The sequence below is a fragment of the Puma concolor genome, chromosome A1, assembly GCF_028749965.1.
Source record: "Puma concolor isolate L17-30 chromosome A1, mPumCon1.1.hap2, whole genome shotgun sequence".
Taxonomy (NCBI): Eukaryota; Metazoa; Chordata; class Mammalia; order Carnivora; family Felidae; genus Puma; species Puma concolor.
In genome coordinates, this window is record NC_141667.1 from 34153858 (window position 1) to 34176357 (window position 22500).

The 22500-nt window shown below is 38.5% G+C and overlaps 1 protein-coding gene across 2 annotated transcripts in view; it reads right to left on the bottom strand.

Moving 5' to 3' along the window:
* Positions 1 to 1692: 1692 nt before the first annotated feature.
* The window catches only part of OXCT1 (3-oxoacid CoA-transferase 1), a 137680-nt gene continuing 116872 nt past the window's right edge, over positions 1693 to 22500 (bottom strand). Inside the window, exons 15-17 of one of the 2 annotated variants that reach the window (XM_025924102.2) lie at positions 16957 to 17037; positions 6652 to 6753; positions 1693 to 1944 (exon numbers count right to left, since the gene is read on the bottom strand). In XM_025924102.2, the coding sequence (XP_025779887.1) occupies positions 1903 to 1944; positions 6652 to 6753; positions 16957 to 17037 (225 nt within the window). In that variant the 3' untranslated portion in view covers positions 1693 to 1902. Of the gene's footprint in view, positions 1945 to 4800; positions 6754 to 16956; positions 17038 to 22500 lie in introns of those variants that run through there. The other variant, XM_086677968.1, reaches the window with a different exon arrangement.

Genomic DNA, 22500 nt, shown 5'->3' on the forward strand with positions numbered 1-22500 from the left:
ATGATATATTGCACTGTACTATGCCTACATCTGCCTGGAGAAAGCTGTCTGACCTGTCTTCAGGGTACCTGGTCTATTTCTCCCATTTGATACCTAGGATGCCTGGGATGCCCACAGGGTGACTATTTGGTAGGGAGGATACTTCTGAGGAAAAGTTCCTTACAAAACCCACTCTACCATGTTTCTTTTCTTTTCTTACGTTTATCTAAGAGGGGGAGAGAGAGAGAGAGGGAGGGGGAGGGAGAGAGAGAGAGCGAGCATGCATGCGCACAGACACACATATGTGATCAGGAGAGGGGCAGAGAGAGACGAGAGAGATTCCTAAGCAGGTTCCATGCTGTCAGCACAGAGCCCCATGTGGGGCTTGATCTGATGAACTGCGAGATCAAGACCTGAGCTGAAATCTAGAGTCAGATGCTTAACTGACTGAGCCACCCAGGCACCCTTACCATGTTTATTTTATAACACTAAAAGTTCCCTGCTCTTCAAATCCTAGATTTACTTATCAGTATTTCCTTTATTTGGATAAAGCTGAATTAAAAGTAGTTTGTTCAAGGAAGTAGCCTTGGCAGAAGAAAGAATAGTGCTCTGTAGAAAAAGGCATTCAATATTTAGAAACTTTTCTGAACAGGGGTGCCTGGGTGACTCAGTCAATTGAGCATCCGAATTTGGCTCAGGTCATGATCTCACGGTTCGTGAGCTCGAGCTTCATGTCAGGCTCTGTGATGAGAGCTCGGAGCCTGGAGCTGCTTTGGATTCCGTGTCTCCCTCTCTCTGCTGCTCCTCTGCTTGTGCTCTCTCTCTCTCTCAGAAATAAACATTAAAAATAAAAATAAAAAAAATAAGTTTTTCTGAACAAAAATAAGAGATCCTGAAAAGAAAGAAAAAAATATTTTAAACTCTGTTGTCACTGTGACAGGATTCATGATAAATTATCCCATAGCCCCTTGTGGCTTAAAAGGAAGTCTTGAAGGAGTAGCCCACTGTACCTCAATCACATAGAGAAAGCCTCTTAAGGACCCCTCTGGATACACAGAAATACTGCATTATTTTAAAATGAGAAAACTGACTAGATCAGTTAGGTTTATAGCCCTCTTCTCATAATAAACCTTCATCTTTGGCAAAGCACAAATGGTTGCTTGGTTTATAAAGGCAACTTGTTGGTGAGACGTCAGCACCAGCAGACCCTACACACTCTGGTCTCTCCCATGAACCAGTTACTTCTCCCACACAGAGATGTTCCTGTTTGCCTTACTGAACATCGATTTAGTTGTAGAAAGTGTGGGAGGAGAAGGGATGCTTTAGGGAAACAAGATGCAATCACAAAATCAGAGGCTCTAAAAGAAAAGTCAGAGGAGGCCAAAAGAAAAACGTAATCATTAAGACAGCATTTCTCCTACTCAAATTCACACAGATGTTATCATTCAGCACTAGTGCAATGCTGCCTTGGGTATACTCTGGGTGGAGTTCTTTATCTCCCTCATTCTTTTTTTCTATACGTGATGATTTAGTTGGGAGGGGCAGCACATCAGTGAAAGTCTTCCTAAGGGCCCATCTTGGTACAATTTTGTGTACATATCACAAAAGGTAAAGATAAATCCAATGTGAGCACCAATTGTAAAGATAAGCCTTCAAAGCAATCATAAAACAAGATAATCATTTATATTATATATATATATATATATATATATATATATATATATATATTTGTCTTTCATTAAAACTTGATAGCACACTAGAGAGAATAAAGACTACATGGCTGCTACAGTGTAAAATGCTGGAAGAAAACTAGTCAAAACTGCTTCTTAGATATACAATTATGATTACTGATGTCCTTTCAATGAAATCCTATGTGGTTAAAATGAGAAACACACAACCTGGGAGAAATGTCTATTCCACATTTCAAGTTGTGATCTGCTGCATTGGTATGAGTTTTGGTGAAACCTGGTAAAAGAAAGAGAAGAAAAAATGACCAAATTGTACAAAACCTCATGGCATCAACATCTCTTTTCTGAATTTCCAAACCTGAATAATGTTGGCAACAAACAGCCTTGCCACAGACATCACCTAGAGTTTTCTCATTATTTTCCATTCTAAACCAACGAGACAGAAAACTCTTTCCTGTTTACATTGTGGGTATATAGTTCTCAACCTGCTTGCACGTTACAGTTCCTAAATTAAGCATCAGTAAGACTGGCAACTGCAAGAGGGTGGAGGAACAGACAGAGACGATAAAGGGTCCAGAAAACCAAGCTCTCGGAAGGGATCACTGAGCTCTGAGATTGATGCCTCTGAGAGTACCCAAAACAGAGACACAGAGTAAGGCACAAGTCTCAAAATGCTCAAAATAAGTCTAGTCAATTCCCAATTTCGTTGACACAATGTAGTCTTTGGATTAACTGGGCCCATATTAATGAAGAGATACATGATCGATGATGAATTTTATCAGAAATATCATAATCAGAATGGAAATGATATGAAGGCAGTAAAAAGATTCCAAGTTATTTTTAAAAAGGAGGTAATAGCATTAAAAATATTAAATGTTGACTAGGTTTATGTTCAATATACAGAACAATACATGCATTCCTAGAAGACTTGAAGCAGAGAAAAATGAGGACAGGTCTACATTTAATGGTAGAGCTGGTGGAAGAATAAAGTTAAATGTAAGTGATTTGGCTTAATTTTGACTGATCTTTCAAGGCAATGTCAGGTACAGATGTCTTCATTCAGTCTGGCAAATATCCATGGAGTCCTATTAAGTAACAGTCCCCATGGAAAGCACAGTGGGGGCATATTAAAACCTAGATGATTTTGGAGCTCTTCAAGAATGAAGCGATTGAAGTGGGCCTAGCCTTCCAGAATAAACAGTTAATATTTTGTTAAATTAATGAAAAAATGAATGAATGGATTAAATAAGCCTTAAAGAATTAGAAGAAAGGTTTTAATAGAGGTTAAAACAGTATTAACAATAGGAGTAGACAATTATTTGGCTTTGATGAGGTTAAATATTTTTAGTTCATTTATAAATTGTTTCTGTATTAGCTCTTCACAATGTCAAGAGCTAATGCCCCCTTTTCCATTTTTCTACTAAAAGAATGACACGATCAGAGTAAAAAGGATTAGTATGGCTTGGTATACAGCTTAAAATAAATGACAGCTCATTCAGACCTGCCAGTTCCAAGAGCAGATATATAATAATAGACAAAATAATAGACATATAATAAATAGTCAAAAATCACAGCCCACATGTGCATAGATCTTCAACTCTACTGAAAAGAACAAAAGACATATGGGCTCTGAGTATTTAGAAAGTGTGTCTCACAAACAACCCATTTTCTTTTTTTAAACAACAGAGCATCTGTAGAAATAATTTAATGAAATGAAACTCTATTTTTCGGGAAACAGATCATTTCCAATAGATGCTTTATAGCATTTCCTTTAAAAGGAAACTGGACACCTTAATTTTATAACCTAAACATCTGATCACTTTCCTTGGCATACTGACCCTATTTTGAGCTCTTAATGTCATTTATATCCTCAATGTGGACTTTGACTTATATGAAGAAAGAAAGAGATGAAGCTTTATGTAGACTGACTTGGCCCGCCTATTTCTGTAATGAAAAACACCTACTAAATCACCATTTTTCATCCTGTTCTTGCTCAGTCTCATCAACATTTTAAGCCCATGCAGGCTGAAGCAGATCATCCTGCCAAGGTGATCTACAGGTAACACAAGACTATATGATTTAGGTGTAGAATATAAGCCAACAATTTGTTTTCCCAGTCCATTGAAATCCCAATGGTATACAATTTAATTCTGGTATAATGCCAGTTCATAATAGATACGGAGTATAAATTTATTCAACTTAGCAAAGAATACGTACACCTGGCTTCTTCCAAATTTCACTGCAAACATACAAATAAGCTGTATTCTTAATTTTTGCCAATGGTGGTTTAGATGTATTCCTGCCTGTAGAATAAGACCAAGACCCTTGGGAGGAGGAACTACACCAATTTGTCCTATTTTATTCACATTTCATAGCTCAATGTGGGACACAAATGGGCGTTCAATAAATAATCATGGTTGACTGGAAGTTTATTTTACCTCTGGAAGTTTATTTTACCATGTGATTTTCAAATATGGATTCAGTTTTTCTTAAATCTAATTAAAAAATAAAAACAGAAGGAAATAATGTTGTTTCAAAAAAGGTCCACAGACATATATGGTAAAGAAAAAAATATTTTATGTAACACAAGCATGCATTAGAAAAGAGAGAAATGAATAACCATTTGAATTAACTACTCAGTGGAAAAAGAGACTTCGGAGATAATGCAATTTAAGTGATGGCATATCACTTTTCCCTTTTCTTTCTACTTTGGCCCATCAAGTAACTGGCAGGAACACACTGAGTGAAATACAGGAATCTGACATTTTCATTAGCTTGTCACAGCTTTAATAGGAGAAAATGTTAGCCAACACATTTTCAAAATTACTCAGACCTAGGTTTTCACCCTTTTTTCTTTATTATGCAACAACCTGGTTGTCTAACTATTCCCTTCTAAAATGTTTATTTCCAGGTATACATTGAAGACTGAGTGGGCCTTTTCTCAAAAAGGAATTTTGACTAACTTGTATAAAGTTATAGAGAGAGTAAAATGGTACCTATCCATTAATAACCACATGGAATATCTTCTAAATTATGATGTGAAACACTTTATTTGAATTATCAAATTTGAATTTGAATTATTTAACTATTAATTTAATTTGAATGATCAAATAAAGAAATGTTACCCTCAATATAATTTTATTATTGTATGTATTTTATTGATAACCCAGCTATTACACAGAACATATTAATTAGAGCATTCTAGTCCCTACCATTACAGAAAAACAATCTGCTACATGTGATTTCACCCATCAGGGTCTAAAGAGATGCCACTGATCATCAGATCCTCAAAAGCTAGCTCTTTTGTTGAGATGGTTCAGCTGATACTACACCTTTTCATTTTCACAACAACACTAATATGCAAATTCACATCTTATCTCAATAGCCTAATTTGGAGGAAATAAGATTACATGTCAATGTCAAAAGAGAAAGAGGGTGATATGGTGTTAAATAAGAAACCACAGAGATATTTTTCAGTGCATCAACACAGGGAAACTAGCACTTAAAAACAAAAAGCAAAAGCAAAAAGCAAAAACACTAAAACACCTTTTTCATCCTGACTTAACTACATAAATGGGAAAAAAAAAAAAGCAGATAACAACAAGGGTCATTTCTTTGTATATCCTCTTTCATGGCAAAGAAATGAAAATCATGTGGATTCGAAAATATTACCTGATGAAGAAGAGGTTAACTTACCCACAATGGGGAAAAATACAAAGAACAGCTGATAGGTAAGAAGAATTATTTGCTTTTACCACTGAAGTAAGGGATTCTAAACAGTGAAAAGTATAAACAGATCTCATTTATTCTCCCTAAGGTTACTAAAAAGCTAATTAAAGATGTGGGTATTTTTTTTGTTGTTGTTTTTTGTTTTTTTTGTGCTAGGTATTGCTGACAGACTTCTTTTTTCCAAAGGGAAATTCAAAAAAGGTTAATAGACAAAGACCCTCAGACAGTACCATAAACAGTTATATGTGGATAATGAATTATGCAGCAAAATTGTTTTTATAGAAATTTGTTATACATTAACAGGTACCAGCCAAGCATGTAGTACCTAAGGAAGAAGCGTATGAAATATATGCCTGATTTATCAAATAGGTTTTGTTAAATTACTTTCTCCAGGATGGGTAGCTGCAACATTTCTTCCCCATTATAACTGTATTTCATTTTAACTAGTAAATCCCTTCTTAAAATGTATGTGAAAAGAAAATTCTTTTCCTTCAGCTTTTCAGAGACATTTCTCCTTTATTTTGATTAACTGCAAACAGACTGAACCATCCTCTCGACCCCCATTAGATGGGTGATCAGTGATTTATAAACAAGCACTTACATTAAAGGGTGACTATATTATAATATTATTATTTTTGTTTTGAAAAGTGATTTGGGGATTTCTTTAATTACACTCCTCTGGTGTATTATGTGCTTTGTAAGTCTGAGTTTTTATGCACTACGTTTTTCTTTAAATTCAGGGTATACCTATTTTGTGACTGTAACTCAGTGTCAGAGCTCAACGTTCCAACATGTTCAATGGATGGAATAATCAAGCATCGAAGTTAATAAAAGAGAAAGCCCTAAGTCATAGGTGGATTAAAAAATAAGGGAGCATCATTTCTCCATGTGTGGCTCACATCTTGGAGTTAACGTAGTCTAGCCACAGCTCTGATAGGTAACCCAAGAACAGAAGATTTGCAAGGGACTTTACAGAAAGTAGCTTTGTGTTCAAGCTCCACCTTCTGTTTCCAGCAGTCCCTGGTGGTTCCTCCCCCTCCTGCTTCTGACTCCTGAGCCAAAGGGTGGCCGTGAGTCAGAGCCCGTTCCTGCTCCCACCTGCTCTCATCTGGAGGCACCCTTCCCTTTACTCCTGTTCTCTGTAAAGGTCAACTCCAAAAATGATCACAAATTAATGGTTCATGTCCTGTAAACACCCATTAATCAAGCTCATGATATAGGACAAGTGGCTGGATTTATTCACAGAAACACTTACTGCAAAATCACACCCAGTGCTCTTTTTGATGTCATCCACGGTCAGGCCTTCCCAGAGTTCAATCAGAGTCAGTCCTTTCTTGTTGTCCACGTCAAACACAGCCTGTCGGAATCAAGAAAACGACAATGACAATTTCCATCACAGTAATTATTTTACAACACAAAACAGAAACAACCTCTCAAGTTCTTAAAGGAGAGACAAGACCGAGGACAAAAGACTCTGAAAATCAGCAATGAGAAAATGTCAACTCTAATGGTTATATTTTGGTGAGAATAAATGCCAGCTCTCTAATCGGCAATTAGTTGTGGAGCACCGTTGATGTCAGAAGATAAATGAATGTTGACTACTGATGGCACATGCTACTACTGTAACCAGTTTTGGGTTTTTGTTTGTTTTGTTTTGTTTTGTTTAACTACTTTCCTTTAGTTAGGTCTAACACTTCTGGTCAAAATTTCAGTTAGAAGAATAATGATGATTTGAAGGAAAAAAGGAATGAAGAAAGGGAGGGAGGGAGAAGATATTTGGAAGGTGAATGTATAAGGATGGCGGGGGAGAGCTGATCAATGCTGCTAGGTAAAGAGTTACAGGAAATAAAAGAAAGCACTTCGAAGTGGTTATGAGTAATTACAAAGGGATAGCTGTCCTGATCCTGAAAGACCCCCCCTGCCCAGGTAAATATTACAACTTTCCCTTTTAAGTCCTGCAAAGACACACAGGTCCAAGAGGACAGCATGAGAATCTCCCCCTTGGTATGAAAATCAAATGAAGATGCTCGTGTTTAGGACAAGCATGAGAAGGCTAACCTCACCTTAATGTTCCTTTACAACACTGTGGTTGGTAATGCCAGGTGATGGTAATGCCCATTGGTACAGTATGACCTCAGCACGAAGACTCAACTTGTTGTACCTGACTTAGGATACCTGCCATTTGTTACACTTAGCAATATGACAACCTGAGTGGAAGGGACTGACAAAGTCATTTAATATAACCTCCCGCTCAGGAATTCTTCCATTCTGAGATGGTCGGCTCTGCTGAGAGGCTTCCGATGCCTAGAGGCTCACTTGTCTCAAGGCAGATTAGATGGTCTACGGATGGGCAGCTCTAACTATAAGAGCCCAAAACTGCTTCCCTCTTTCACTTGCTGGATCTACAAGCAAAAGGCACTGTTCCCTCTCTTGGCTTTCACTACTAGTTTCCTCTCTCTCTGACTTAAAAATTATGCTCCTCATATCCTTCCCCTCTTCCAGGTTTACCTTAAATTCAACTATTATTCACAAGCTCATCTTTATTTTCAGCTAGTTTGGAACTCAAACCCAAAATTTCCATTTTAAATACTCTTGTGGATAGGAGGCTAATATGAAGACACAGCAACCTGTAGAGGAAAGAACCCTGGCTTTCAAGCTGGACTGGAATTTCGGCTCTGCCACACACTAGCTAAGTGATCTTTGGTGAACCTGCCTTTGCATGTGTACATGGATATCAAAAAACCCTACTTCCCAAAATTGTTATACAGGACAAATATAACGAACATTATCTGGGCACCTGGCATCATGCCTGAGGCATAACAGGGGCACCATATACATGCATGTTCTTTCTCCTTAATAGCTTAACTTATTGTCACTTGTGTGTGAACTCAAATCAAAGCCCTAAAACGGTTATTAGTCTCCCGTTAACTGATTTTTCCCCCTTGAGCAAAACATTAAGAGGACATGATACCTGAATTCTATGTTTATGTTTGATGAATTTACAGATTACCTGGTTGATTTTATTGGAAAAGATGATTTAAATTTTAGAGGAAATATTCCAGAAAACTTCCTTTTTGTTTGCACAATAAAATGGTCATTTAGGAATGTCTGTATGCTACATTAGCTTATTTAATTCCAAAATGACAATTAAAAAATTTTTTTTAATGGACACTTTTGCTTTGTAGAAAATGTGTCTGGAGCATTATCCATACTGATTTTCTTTTTCCTGCATTATGAACAACTGTAAATTTATCAAAATGAAACAAATTAAAAAAAAAAGAGTCTCTAGATTATATTATTAAGAACAGGAAGGGAAGGGATTTGGGGAAAAGATAACTGTAGTGTCATGAATATAAGCCTTCAGTGATCAGGGAGAGAAAATCTATGGCAAATCTACTTACTGCTTTTAGAAAACTTTTAACACCTTTATCAAACTCTAATTAGCTCTCAAGGTCATATACTGGAAAGCCAAGCATCTATTATTAAAATGAAGGAAATTTACTTTTGAAATATTTAGGAAGATTTCCATTTAGCAGTATAAAGTATAAACAAAACCTTGATAAAAATGGAGACCACATTATAGATAAAGCAGTTAATCATAGCCCAGCTGCTGGCGAAGAAAGCATCTTTCATAACCTCATTCTAGCAGTACAAAACTAGGAAATCAGGGTCAAAAATCTCCAAAGCCTCTTTCAAAAGGAAAACTAATGGAATTTCTTTAGAAGTTGAAAATGGAATTCTAGGGGCATATCTGCAATGGCAGGCTGAACACATCTATTGCCCTAATGGCACCGCATTCTCATTCAGTCATTCAACAAATATGCATTAGAGCACCTACTATGTACAGAGCCACAGGGGTAAATGTGCACCATTCCCTTCCTTGGGGTTCCCACAGCTGTCTTTCCCTTTGCCCATTTTTATCTATCCAATGTCATCTACACTAAAGGCTTCAATTATCCTTTACTAGGTTAATGACTTCCACAAGTTTGGTCCAATACTGACTTTCCTTCTGAGCTCCACATCCACATCTCTGTTTATCAGAAATCTCTGACTGGACGTTCAGGATGTTAACATGTTCAAGAATATCAAACTGGGTGTGTCAAAGCTGAACCCAATCTTTTACTGCCTCCCACCGCTCCTCCCTGTCTCTTCCTACCGTCTGGGCTTCATTAGGAAAACTTAGGAAGCAACTCTGTCTTAGCAGCCTTGTCCAATTCATCATCTAGCTAGGTTGAGTCCATCTGGGTCTCTCGAATCTCTCCTTCTAACCTGTGGTTTAGAACCGTGACGCTTCTGGCCTAAATCACTGAACGAATCTTCTAACTGAACTCTGTCTCATCTCTTCTCCCCCTACTCTGCATAAAAGCTACAGCATTCTTTCTAACATACAAATCTAATCCATCTAAAATCATTGAAGGGCTTCTACAAGCAACATAATGGCAATACATTCATATCTTTCAGTACTCACTCTAAATGTCAATGGACTAAATGCTCCAATCAAAAGACATAGGGTAACAGAATGGATAAGAAAACAAGATCCATCTATATGCTGTTTACAAGAGACCCACTTTAGACCTAAAGATACCTTCAGATTGAAAGGAAGGGGATGGAGAACCATCTATCATGCTAATGGTCAACAAAAGAAACCCAGAGTAGCCATACTTATATCAGACAATCTAGACTTTAAAATAAAGACTGTATCAAGAGATGAAGCAGGGCATTATATCATAATTAACGGGTCTATCCACCAAGAAGAACTAATAATTGTAAACATTTATGCACCAAATGTGAGAGCACCCAAATATAGAAATCAATTAATCACAAACATAAAGAAACTCATTGATAGTAATACTATAATAGTAGGAGGCTTCAACTCCCCACTCACAGCAACGGACAGATGATCTAATCAAAAAATCAACAAGGAAACAATGGCTTTGAATGACACACTGGACCAGATGGATTTAACAGATATATTCGGAACATTTCATCCTAAAGCAGCAGAATATACATTCTACTCCAGTGCACATCGAACATTCTCCAGAATAGACCACATACTGGGACACAAATCAGCCCTCAGCAAGTACAAAAAGATCGAGATCATACCGTGCATATTTTCAGACCACAATGCTATGAAACCTGAAATCAACCACAAGAAAAAATTTGGAAGGGTAACACATACTTGGACAGTAAAGGAATTAATCCTTCCTTTAAAGGAAGTTAAAGAAGAAATTAAAAAGTATACGGAAGCCAATGAAAATGATAACACCACAATCCAAAACCTCTGGGATGCAGCAAAGGCAGTCATAAGAGGAAAGTATATGGCAATCCAGGCCTTCCTAAAGAAGGAAGAAAAGATCTCAGATACACAACCTAACCTTACACCTTAAGGAGCTGGAAAAAGAACATCAAATAAAACCCAAAACCAGCAGAAGACAGGAGATAATAAAGATTAGAGAAGAAATTAATGCTATCGAAACAAAAAAAAAAACAGTAGAATAGATCAATGAAACCAGAAAATGGTTCTCTGAAAGAATTAACAAAATTGATAAACCACTAGCCAGCTTGATCAAAAAGAAAAAGGAAAGGATCTAAATAAAAAAATCAAGAATGAAAGAGGAGAGATCACAACCAATACAGCAGAAATACAAACAATAATAAGAGAATATTATGAGCAATTATACGCCAATAAAATGGGCAATCTGAAAGAAATGGACAAATTCCTAGAAACGTATACACTACCAAAACTGAAACAGGAAGAAATAGAAAATTTGAACAGACCCATAACAGTCAAGAAATCGAATTAGTAATAAAAAATCTCCCCCAAACAAGATGGCCTTCCAGGGGAATTCTACTAAACATTTAAGGAAGAGGTAACACCTATCCTCTTGAAGCTGTTCCAAAAAACAGAAATGGAAGGAAAACTTCCAAACTCTTCCTATGAGGCCAGCATTACTTTGATTCGAAAACCAGACAGAGACTCCACTAAAAAGGAGAACTATAGACCAATTTCTCTGATGAACATGGATGCAAAAATCCTCAACAAGATATTAGCCAACCGGCTCCAACAATACATTAAAAAAATTATTCACCACGACCAAGTGGGATTTATACCTGGGATGCAGGGCTGGTTCAATATCCACAAAACAATTAATGTGATTCATCACATCAATAAAAGAAAAGAACCATATGATCCTCTCAATAGATGCAGAGAAAGCATTTGACAAAATACAGCATCCTTTCTTAATAAAAACCCTCAAGAAAGTAGGGAATAGAAGGTTCATACCTCGAGATCATAAAAGCCATATATGAACGACCCAATGTTAATATCATCCTCAATGGGGAAAAACTGAGAGCTTTCCCCCTAAGGTCAGGAACAAGACAGGGATGTCCACTCTCACCACTGTTATTCAACTTAATATTGGAAGTCTTACTCTCTGCAATCAGACAACACAAAGAAATAAAAGGCAACCAAATCGGCCAGGAGGAGGTCAAACTTTCACTCTTCAAAGGTGACATGATACTCTATATGGAAAACCCAAAAGATTCCACCAAAAAACTGCTAGAACTGATTCATGAATTCAGCAAAGTTGCAGGATATAAAATCAATGCACAGAAATCAGCTGCATTCCTATTCACCAACAATGAAGCAACAGAAAGAGAAATCAAGGACTCGATCCCATTTACAGTTGCACCAAAAACCATAAAATACCTAGGAATAAATCTAACCAAAGAGGTGAAAAATCTATACGCTGAAAATTACAGACAGCTTATGAAAGAAATTGAAGAAGACAAAAAAAAAAAAAAAAAAAAAAAGACAAAGATTCCATGTTCCTGGATAGGAAGAACAAATATTGTAAAAATGTCGACACTACCCAAAGCAATCTACATAGTCAAAGCAATCCCTATCAAAATAACACCAGCATTCTTCACAGAGCTAGAACAAACAATCCTAAAATTTTATGGAACGAAAAAGACCCCGAATAGCCAAAGCAATCTTGAAAAAGAAAACCAAAGCAGGAGTCATCACAATCCCAGACTTCAAACTATATTACAAAGCTATAATCATCAAGACAGTATGGTATCGGCACAAGAACAGACACTCAGATCAATGGAACAGAATAGAGAACCCAGACATGGACCCACAAACGTATGGCCAACTCATCTTTGACAAAGCAAGAATGAATATCCAATGGAATAAAGACAGTCTCTTCAGCAAGTGGTGCTGGGAAAACTGGACAGTGACATGCAGAAGAATGAACCTGGACCACTTGCTTACACCATACACAAAAATAAACTCAAAATGGATGAAAGACCTCAATGTAAGACAGGAAGCCATCAAAATCCTCGAGGAGAAAGCAGGCAAAAACCTCTTTGATCTTGCCCTCAGCAACTTCTTACTCAACACGTCTCTGGAGGCAAGGGAAACAAAACCAAAAATGAACTACTGGGACCTCATCAAAATAAAAATCTTCTGCACAGTGAAGGAAACAATCAGCAAAACTAAAAGGCAACTGACAGAATGGGAGAAGATATTTGCAAATGACAGATCTGATAAAGGGTTAGTATCCAAAATCTATAAAGAACTTATCAAACTCAACACCCAAAAAACAACTAATGCAGTGAAGAAACGGGCAAAAGACATGAATAGACACCTCTCCAAAGAAGACATCCAGATGGCCAACCGACACATGAAAAAATGCACAACATCATTCATCATCAGGGAAATACAAATCAAAACTACAATGAGATACCACCTTACACCTGTCAGAATGGCTAACCTTACCAACTCAGGCAACAACAGATGTTGGCGAGGATGTGGAGAAAGAGGATCTCTTTTACATTGTTGGTGGCAATGCAAGCTGGTGCAGCCACTCTGGAACACAGTATGGAGGTTCCTCAAAAAATTAAAAATAGAACTACCCTGTGACCCAGCAATTGCACTACTAGGTATTTATGCAAGGGATACAGGTGTGCTCTTTCAAAAGGGTACATGCACCCCCATGTTTCTAGCAGCACTATCAAACAATAGCCAAAGTTTGGAAAGAGCCCAAATGGCCATCGATGGATGAATGGATAAAGAAGATGTGGTATATATACACAATGGAGTATTACTTGGCAATCAAAAAGAATGAAATCTTGCCATTTGCAACTATGTGGATGGAACTGGAGGGTATTATGCTAAGCGAAATTAGTCAGAGAAAGACAAATACCATATGACTTCACTCATATGAGGACTTTAAGAGACAAAACAGATGAACATAAAGGGAAGGGAAAGAAAAATAATATAAAAACCAGGAGGGGGACAAAACATAAGAGGCTCTTAAATTTGGAGAACAAACAGAGGGTTACTGGAGGGGTTGTGGGTGGGGGGATGTGGTAAATGGGTAAGGGGAATTAAGGAATGTACTCCCGAAATCATTGTTGCACTATAATGCTAACTAACTTGGATGTAAATTAAAAAAAAATTTTTTTAAAGTCTAAAAATAAAAAATAAAATCATTGAAGGGCTCCCAACTGCCTTCCAGATAAAACTCAAATTTCTTAACAAGGTGCTTACATTCCTTTACAATTTAGCCCTTCACTGTCTTTTCAACTGTAACCTTCAGAGTCCAGTCCTGCCCTCACTCTACATTGCTCCGCTGGCAGGTCCTTGGGTTGGCTGTTTATTCTTAATAGCTCCACAACTCTGCCTATTTCCTTTCCTTAGCCCAGAAGGGCCTCTTTGGTCTTATTCTAACTTGTAAAACTCCTACTTACCTTTCAAGACTCATCACTGAATCTATCAATTTTCTCCATCAAGAGAAGTGTACTACATTTATTCAACAAGCATTCGCTGCGTATGAGCAAACATCATGCAAAGTACTGGATAAACATTGACGAGTGAGACAGGCAGAGCTGAGAGGTTATTTCAATACAGTGGTCAGTGCTGAATTAGGGTACGTACTAGGATTCAGGGACGTACCCAGAAGACTTGTGGAAAGGGAAGACTTGCCAAAGAAAGAAACATATAGTTGAGACATAAAAAAAAAATGAGCAGGAATTAGCTAGATGGGAAGGGTGAGAAGAACATTCTAGGGAGGGAAACAAGATGTGCAGAGTCCCAGAAGAACATGGAGGGTAGGGAAGGCAACACCATTCACAGCATTTTAACAGATGAAGTGGGGAGAATTTAAAAGCAGAAAGAGAGAAACTGAGATTGGAGGAGAAAAGGTAGAGTCTGTGAAATGCCTTGCAAAACCCATTACAAGTCTGTATTTGATACCATTCGAACCTCTCCTGACACTCTCCCCAGGTTGTTAGGCAGACTTCTTGTCTCCTGTGTTCCTAACTCCTCATCTGGCATGGCTCTTCTCACATTTATTACCCTAGCCTCGGGTACTGCCAGATGCACGCTGTCCAGCCCTCCTGAATGTGCTCCCTGGGGGGCGGAGACTGATCTCTTTTCTGTAGCACACTGCTGGTAATACTCTAGTTCAGACAAGATGCTCGCAAAATCCTTATTAAATGAATAAATGCATAAGACAACAATGTGAACGGGGAGAAAGGATAGATACAAGTTTTTATAAATGGCAGTAAAGTTAAATAATAGTCTGTTATATCATAAGGAAATGTAGGTATGAGATGACAGGTGTCCAAATGAATGGTGCATGACTGAGGATGAGGCACAGGCAGGAGTGCAAAGATGGCCAGAAACCTCTTCGTGATCAAGAGGAAAATTGCATGAGGCCTAAAGGATGGATAGGATTTGGGGAGGCAGAGTCGAGTGGAACGTGTTGCAGCTAAGAGCAGTGAACTGGTAAGAACTAGGCCAGAGAGCACATGTAGTGGGGATGGGGGAGAGGGCTTACTTAGGAGAAGAGGAAGATCAATGGGAAAATGTTGGTGGAATTATCCTTAGAAGGTCTACCACTTCATTAAAGAAAACAGGATTGAGGACTGCTTTGTTGTTATTTTCAAAGTAATAGAATCTTTTCAGTAAGTCCTGTCACCACAATTTTGTAGGGGTTCAAGAAGCGGTAAGACTCAGGGAATGAATGGTGAAATAAAATATTCTGTAGTTTTATCCAATTTCTATTCTCTACAAGTCATCTTTATGGAACCCCACATAAACAGTCCTAGGGGAAGGCAACATTTACAACACAATGCTCTTTAAAATGTGGGGGCCCCCAGGTGGCTCAGTTGGTTAAACATCTGACTCTTGATTTCGGCTCAGGTCATGATCTTACGGTTCATGAGACTGAGCCCTGCGTCAGGCTCTGCACTGACAGCGTGGAGCCTGCTTGGGATCCTCTCTCTCTCCACATCTCTCTCTCTGCCCCTCCCCCGCTTATGCATTTGCTCTCTTTCTCTCTCTCCAAATAAATAAACATTTTAAAAAATGTTTAAAAAGTAAAATGTGGATCTGTCAAGTACTATGAACCTCTGAACCTACTTCAAAGGGCTGCGTTAGGGTGCTTCTTACCACACTTCAGTGAGAGGCAGCAAACCAGACTAATGCCAAGATGCTGTCCCTGTGGCTCTTGCAAAAAGAACAGCATCCAAACAAACCAACCCTGATACAGATAATTTTGTTTTTTGGTTTCATCAAGACACTGAATCAAGAAAACAGCACCCTCCTAGCTCACTTAGGAGAATTATGTCATTCCAACATTCTAGGTTCAAGTCTGCAGAAAGATGACTGTAGACAACTGCCAGTGAGGCTTCTCTCAGATGTGAGCAGCTTTCAGTCACACCATTACCAACATTTTCCATCTAAGAAGAAAAAATCTAGAAAAGCACTAAAATGGCTCGTGTGTTCTGAAGTTCTTTTAAAAAAAATTTTTTTTTAACGTTTATTTATTTTTGAGACAGAGAAAGACAGAGCATGAATGGGGGAGGGTCAGAGAGAGGGAGACACAGAATCTGAAACAGGCTCCAGGCTCTGAGCTGTCAGCACAGAGCCCGACGCGGGGCTCGAACTCACGGACCACGAGATCATGACCTGAGCCGAAGTCGGCCGCTTAACCGACTGAGCCACCCAGGCGCCCCCTGAAGTTCTTTTTATAAAAGAGCTGAAAGCATGCAAGAACCACAGAATAGATTTCTTGGCTCACTGTGGGGCCTTTGAACCCAAATGATGAAAACCCCAACTTTGACAGAGTTTCCTAAAATGAAATCAAACAATTTGTACTTGTGAGTTGGGAAAGCAAAGAAGAAAGGTAGGAATGATTAATATATTCTTAACTTTATATACATCATCCATCTTAGACATGTTAATCGTCCAAGTAAAAGGATGAATAAAACTTCTCTTTGATCATATACACTGTCAAAGTTACCAAGGACAGTAGTGCAATTGTGTATATGCTGCATGGTATACACACCAGAGAGGTGCATGTCAAGGATTCTACATATAGAAACATTAAATTGACGAATTCTCCTATTCAGTCTACCCACGGATTAACTTAATCCTATGACTACCAACATACCCTTTTAGAGGGTGATGAAAAAGAATCTAAGAATTCTTATAATTAAAAAAAAAAGTGCTGGCTGACATTAGAGGAAATGAAAAGAGGCACTGTACCTTTTCAGTAATGATGCGGTTGACGCACTGCTTTCCAGTCAGTGGCAATGTACATTTCTCCATGATTTTATGTGTATTTCCCTGTTTTAAAAAGAAGGAACATCAAAAGAGTAGTTAGGGGCCAATTCTTACTTAGAAGTGGAATAATGATAGGACACACAGGAACTATCAGAGAAAGCATCTCCTAAGTACAGGCTGTTTCAAAATCTTTGCACAGTCACGCTTTTGCTTTCTTTCTGGGGACAGCTTCTGTTCCTAACATAATTTAGGGAGAATACCAAATGGATAGCAAAAGCCAGAAATGATTTAGTTGGGAAACATCTTGTCATAAATTTAAACTCTCAAGTCTCAGTCCTTATATATAACGTAAGAGAAATTTTACTTCTAGTATCCTGCTTCCTTTTCCTTTTCAGGGAATGGTCTCCTCGACAAACACAAACTATTATTCACCAAGGATAAGAAGCATGTACGAGATGCAAATGTGTAATACCCTTCTTAAAATTAATTTTGTTAGAAAAGTAAAACATACATGAAAACACCAATGCCTAGCCTCCTTTACTTACTTTTGGACCTGCTCTCAACAGGAATCAATTTTTTTTTTCTAGCATTTTCTTTTGTATCTATACATTTTCCTATTACCTCTTCTTTTTTACAAACTGGGTTCCATGCTATTTGTTTCTTGATTAATTGATTTTAGACACTATGTACTAACTTCTTATTGTGGTACATGAAGACTTAACTCTCTTATAAAACCCTGTCCTCCATTGTCATCTGCACTTCTTCATTAGAGCTAGGCTGCAAACTGTAGTTAACTCAATGGTTAGAATTTACACCATTCTGCCTCAATGACCATGTAAAACTGTTCATCGCTGAGCCAGGCAGTATAGTATACCATGGTTTTATTTACTTTCTCATACCGCTGTTTGCTGTTCCTGGAGTTTGTCTGAGCCTCAGTTTGCTCATAAGTAAAATGTATGAGCTGTCCTAAATCTGTATTTTTTCTTTTAACTACTGTACCCTTTCTTCAAACATAAAATAAAAAGGGAGTAAGAATAGAAAGCGGAGTATTTATACAAAGAAAACAAAACCACGAATTCAGAGAGATGTATGAACCCCTATGTTTACTGTAGCCTTATTTACAAGATATGGAAGCAACCTAAATGTTCATCAATAGATGAATGGATAAGGAAGATGTGGGCATGCACACACACACACACACACACACACACACACACACACACACATACACACACACACACAGGAATATTATGCAGCCATAAAAATAATGAGATCATGCCATTTGAGACAACACAAATGGACCTAGAGAGTATTATGCTAAGTGAAATAAGTCAGACTGAGAAAGACAAACAGCATATTTTACTCATTTTACTCGTAAGTGGAATACAAAAAACAAACAAACCTGAATAAACAAACAGAAAACAGAACGAGACCTATAAATACAGAGAAAACTGATGATTGCCAGAGGGGAGGGGGTGGTGTGCTGGGCAAGGCTGGTGAAACAGAGAGGGAGATAGATGCTTCCAGTTATGGAATGAGTAAGTCGTGGGAATAAGAGACACGGCACAAGGAATATCGTCAATGATATTGTAACAGTGATGTATTGAGTCAGATAGCAGCTACGCCTCTGGGGATCACAGCATCATGTACAAATCTGCTGAATCGCTATGCTAAACACCTGAAACTAATATAACACTGTGTGTCAACTATACTCAAAAAAAGAATGGAAAGCAGGTTTTCACCCATTATACCCCTTCCTCCAGCCTACATCCCAATGTAGACATGGCCTCTGGGCACCTGTACGGAAACACAATTGAAACATTAGCTCTGATGATCTGATTATAATTATCATTAAGCTCCTTTCTAAGTATCAAGCAACAGGAGCCTAATTTAGTATTTCCCTTGAGGATGAAAGCTACTTCATCATATTCTAGATCTTCTACTAAAAAATGGAAAAATGCTTCTGTTGATTCTTTTTGGGGCCTAAAGCCACCATACATGGTGGCTCAGTTGGTTAAGCATCCAACTCTTGATTTCAGCTTGGGTTGTGATCTCATAGTCATGACATGGAGCCCTGCTTAAGATTCTCTGTCTCCCTCTGCCCTTCTCCCTGGCTCATGCCCTTACCAAAAATAAACAAACAAACAAACGAATGAATGAATGAATGAATGAATAAATAAATAAATAAATAAAATAATAAATTAAAACACCACACATGATGTCATAATCATCTTTCGACATCTTACTGTTTTACCACTAAAATAAGCACCTGCTATCTGGCTTATATCTCTCTCCAATTTCTGTCAGATCTAGTGTACAGTCATGGGCAAGGAATTTCAGATAACTAGGTTTAATTAAAAAGATTTTGTTCCTCGCAATAAACTTTCAACTCTCCAATGCACCAGTAATTAAAAGGCTTTAGTGTGGGGCGCCTGGGTGGCGCAGTCGGTTAAGCGTCCGACTTCAGCCAGGTCACGATCTCGCGGTCCGTGAGTTCGAGCCCCGCATCAGGCTCTGGGCTGATGGCTCAGAGCCTGGAGCCTGTTTCCGATTCTGTGTCTCCCTCTCTCTCTGCCCCTTCCCCGTTCATGCTCTGTCTCTCTCTGTCCCAAAAATAAATAAACGTTGAAAAAAAAAATTAAAAGGCTTTAGTGTACTTCACCCAGTGCATGGCACAAAAAGTATTATTTTTTGAATAAATGAATGGGAGGAAAATGAAAGGTCTACTGGAAATCCCAGATGGATTTCAAAAAAAGACAAACCCTACTATTTTAATTTAATCAAAATGAGTGCCAAATACATACAAAATGGATACACATTACGCCTTTAATAACAAGTTATATGCTTCTGGATCTTACTGTATAAGAAAATTTATAATTGTAGAAATAAAACCTCATTTTCACTTCATTTTTAATGCTCTACTTTCCTTCCCAGTTTCAAAGGAAGTTTGCACGTGTCACAGAAGCTTAATTAAGGAGCTGAAATTAATGATGAATATTCAAGCTTGTACAGTTGTCAGGTCTCCTTACATTGAATATAATTCAAATAAGGCATGTCACAGTGAACTCCAGGCCTGCCTGGGTACAAAGGGAGCAATCTGTGGGCCTCTGAAGAACATTTTTTGCAGGGAGCTCTTACTTTGTTCTCATTATTTGAGCAAGATCCACATCTGGTGTGAGCAAAACTACTTGGATTTTAATGAACAACGAACTCCATTTTAGGAGGAATCAGGAATTTCAACTGACAGGACTAACAGAGACCTTTCATGGACTATCTGCTATATAAACAGGATAGCGTATGTTTAAGAGTGTGGGCTGGAGCCAAAGGGCCTGAGGGTAAAGTCTGGCTCTGCTCCTCCCGGGCTGTGCAAAGTTCCTGGGCCTGGGCTTCCCCAGCAGCCCTCCCCCCATGGGGCTACCGCAACGGTTCAATGAGATCCAAGTGTCCAGCACTTTGCAAGCGCTCAATAAATGTTAGCTACCATTTGTTTACACAAAACCTATTTGACAGTTCCACAGTCTACCAGGGAATTCTTTACCTCTTAAGTTCCTATAAGAAGTTAGACATGTGATTATGCAGAAAATGGCCTAAACCCAATTGCTGATACCCACAAAACTAATGAAACCACAAGACGTTTTTGGCGACACACCATACGGCTGGCCTAGGAAACTGGCACCGGGTGTATTCTTGCAGTGAGAACAATGTAGCTAGATGACTCCATTCACATTTAGCTCTAGCACATAACACAGATAAAGGAAAAAGAGAAAATGAGAGGCAAGAGATTAAAGAATGTCACAATTTCAGTATTCAACAATAGGTTAGCTATGAAGCCAACATATAACTAACTCCCACTTCAGGGCTCTATTCTAACCATGCCCGGCTGAGCCTTCCAATGTGGCATGGCGGCTGCATAGATTAACGATTCACAAAGGAGGAACGATTGCTGAGTTTTCAGCATTTAAAATTAAATCCTAAAAAAGAAAGGCAGTGTAGTGTGTGTGGCAGCAAAGAACACTGTACGAAGAGTCTAAAGAGCCATTTTTTTTTTTTCATCTTATTATCTGCCATTTAATGGTCATTTGATGCCTTCAATTCTTTGTGCTGTAGTTTTCTGTATGGTTGCCTTGTCTTCCTCACCTGGTCACCGTAGGAATCACACAAAATGTTCTGAAAGTGTCATAAACTAGGAGAGGTAGAATCTACACACAAATATTTAGGGTCCGTGAGGTCTGCTTCATCCTTACCATTCTGCTTCTTTCTTTCTTCCCCAAGAAGAAATGCCAGAAAAGGCAGAGGAACAGATACCAAGTACAGCATTAAAAATGCTTTGACTAGGGGTGCCTGGGTGGCGCAGTCGGTTAAGCGTCCGACTTCAGCCAGGTCACGATCTCGCGGTCCGTGAGTTCGAGCCCCGCGTCAGGCTCTGGGCTGATGGCTCAGAGCCTGGAGCCTGTTTCCGATTCTGTGTCTCCCTCTCTCTCTGTCCCTCCCCCGTTCATGCTCTGTCTCTCTCTGTCCCAAAAATAAATAAACGTTGAAAAAAAAAATTAAAAAAAAAAAAAAAAAATGCTTTGACTAGTCCCGAGGGCTCCTGATTTCACTCGGTCCTTATTTGTGAACTTCATCAAAACCTTGATGAATCGCTAAATCTCTTCCTCTACCTGCCTCTCCACTTTTTCTCTTTCCCCCCCTTGATCACTTATAGGCCTCATGGCAACACCGAGGAATTTACCTTTTTCTTTTTAAGTGACTTAGGGCCATAGTACTTTGTATTACTTGCTTCGTGGTGATCTCTCTTTAATTCTTTTGATATTTGTGTAAAATCCTGGACCTAAATTCTTCAGTAACGAGTCTGGTTAAGTGATAATAAATCCCCCTGGTTATCACTACAGTAAGCTTCATGTTATCACAATAAACTTAATCCCAAATAACAAGCTCTCTGTTTCACAACATGATGATTTTTGCATTTGATGTCAGCATTTATTCACCTGAGGCAACAGAGCGTGCATGTAATAAGATTTTGCTTTACATAAAATGCTATTGCTCATCTTTTCTGTTAAGTGCTTATTTTAAATGTGGCTGCAACATATTTCTTCTTTTAGGAAACTTCTTTGGGGAAAGCCCTAATGACCAAGTACAAGAGAAAGCAAATTCTAGAAGTTGGTTGTTCCTTAAAGGACCAAGTCTTTAAGCCTTCATTCATGCTACCCAATATACACACCACCACACAAGCACCACATTCAAATGGCAACACTCTCCCTGTTCTTCGGGACTTGCTGTCTGAATATTATAATTCTAACTGAAGGAACTCCAACAGAGCTAGAGCTGTAAAATACCATGTGACTGAGTATCTAAGGACCACTACAGGCTGCTTTCTAGTCCCAAGATATGTACTTACACATTCCCAACATCGGTGAGCTCACTAGGAGAAGCACAGCGAGCAGAAGTATGTGAAGGGACTTACAAGACTTTGGGGAGATAATAAAGGCATGATCAAAGGGAGAAGCAAGACATCTCAAGACTGCA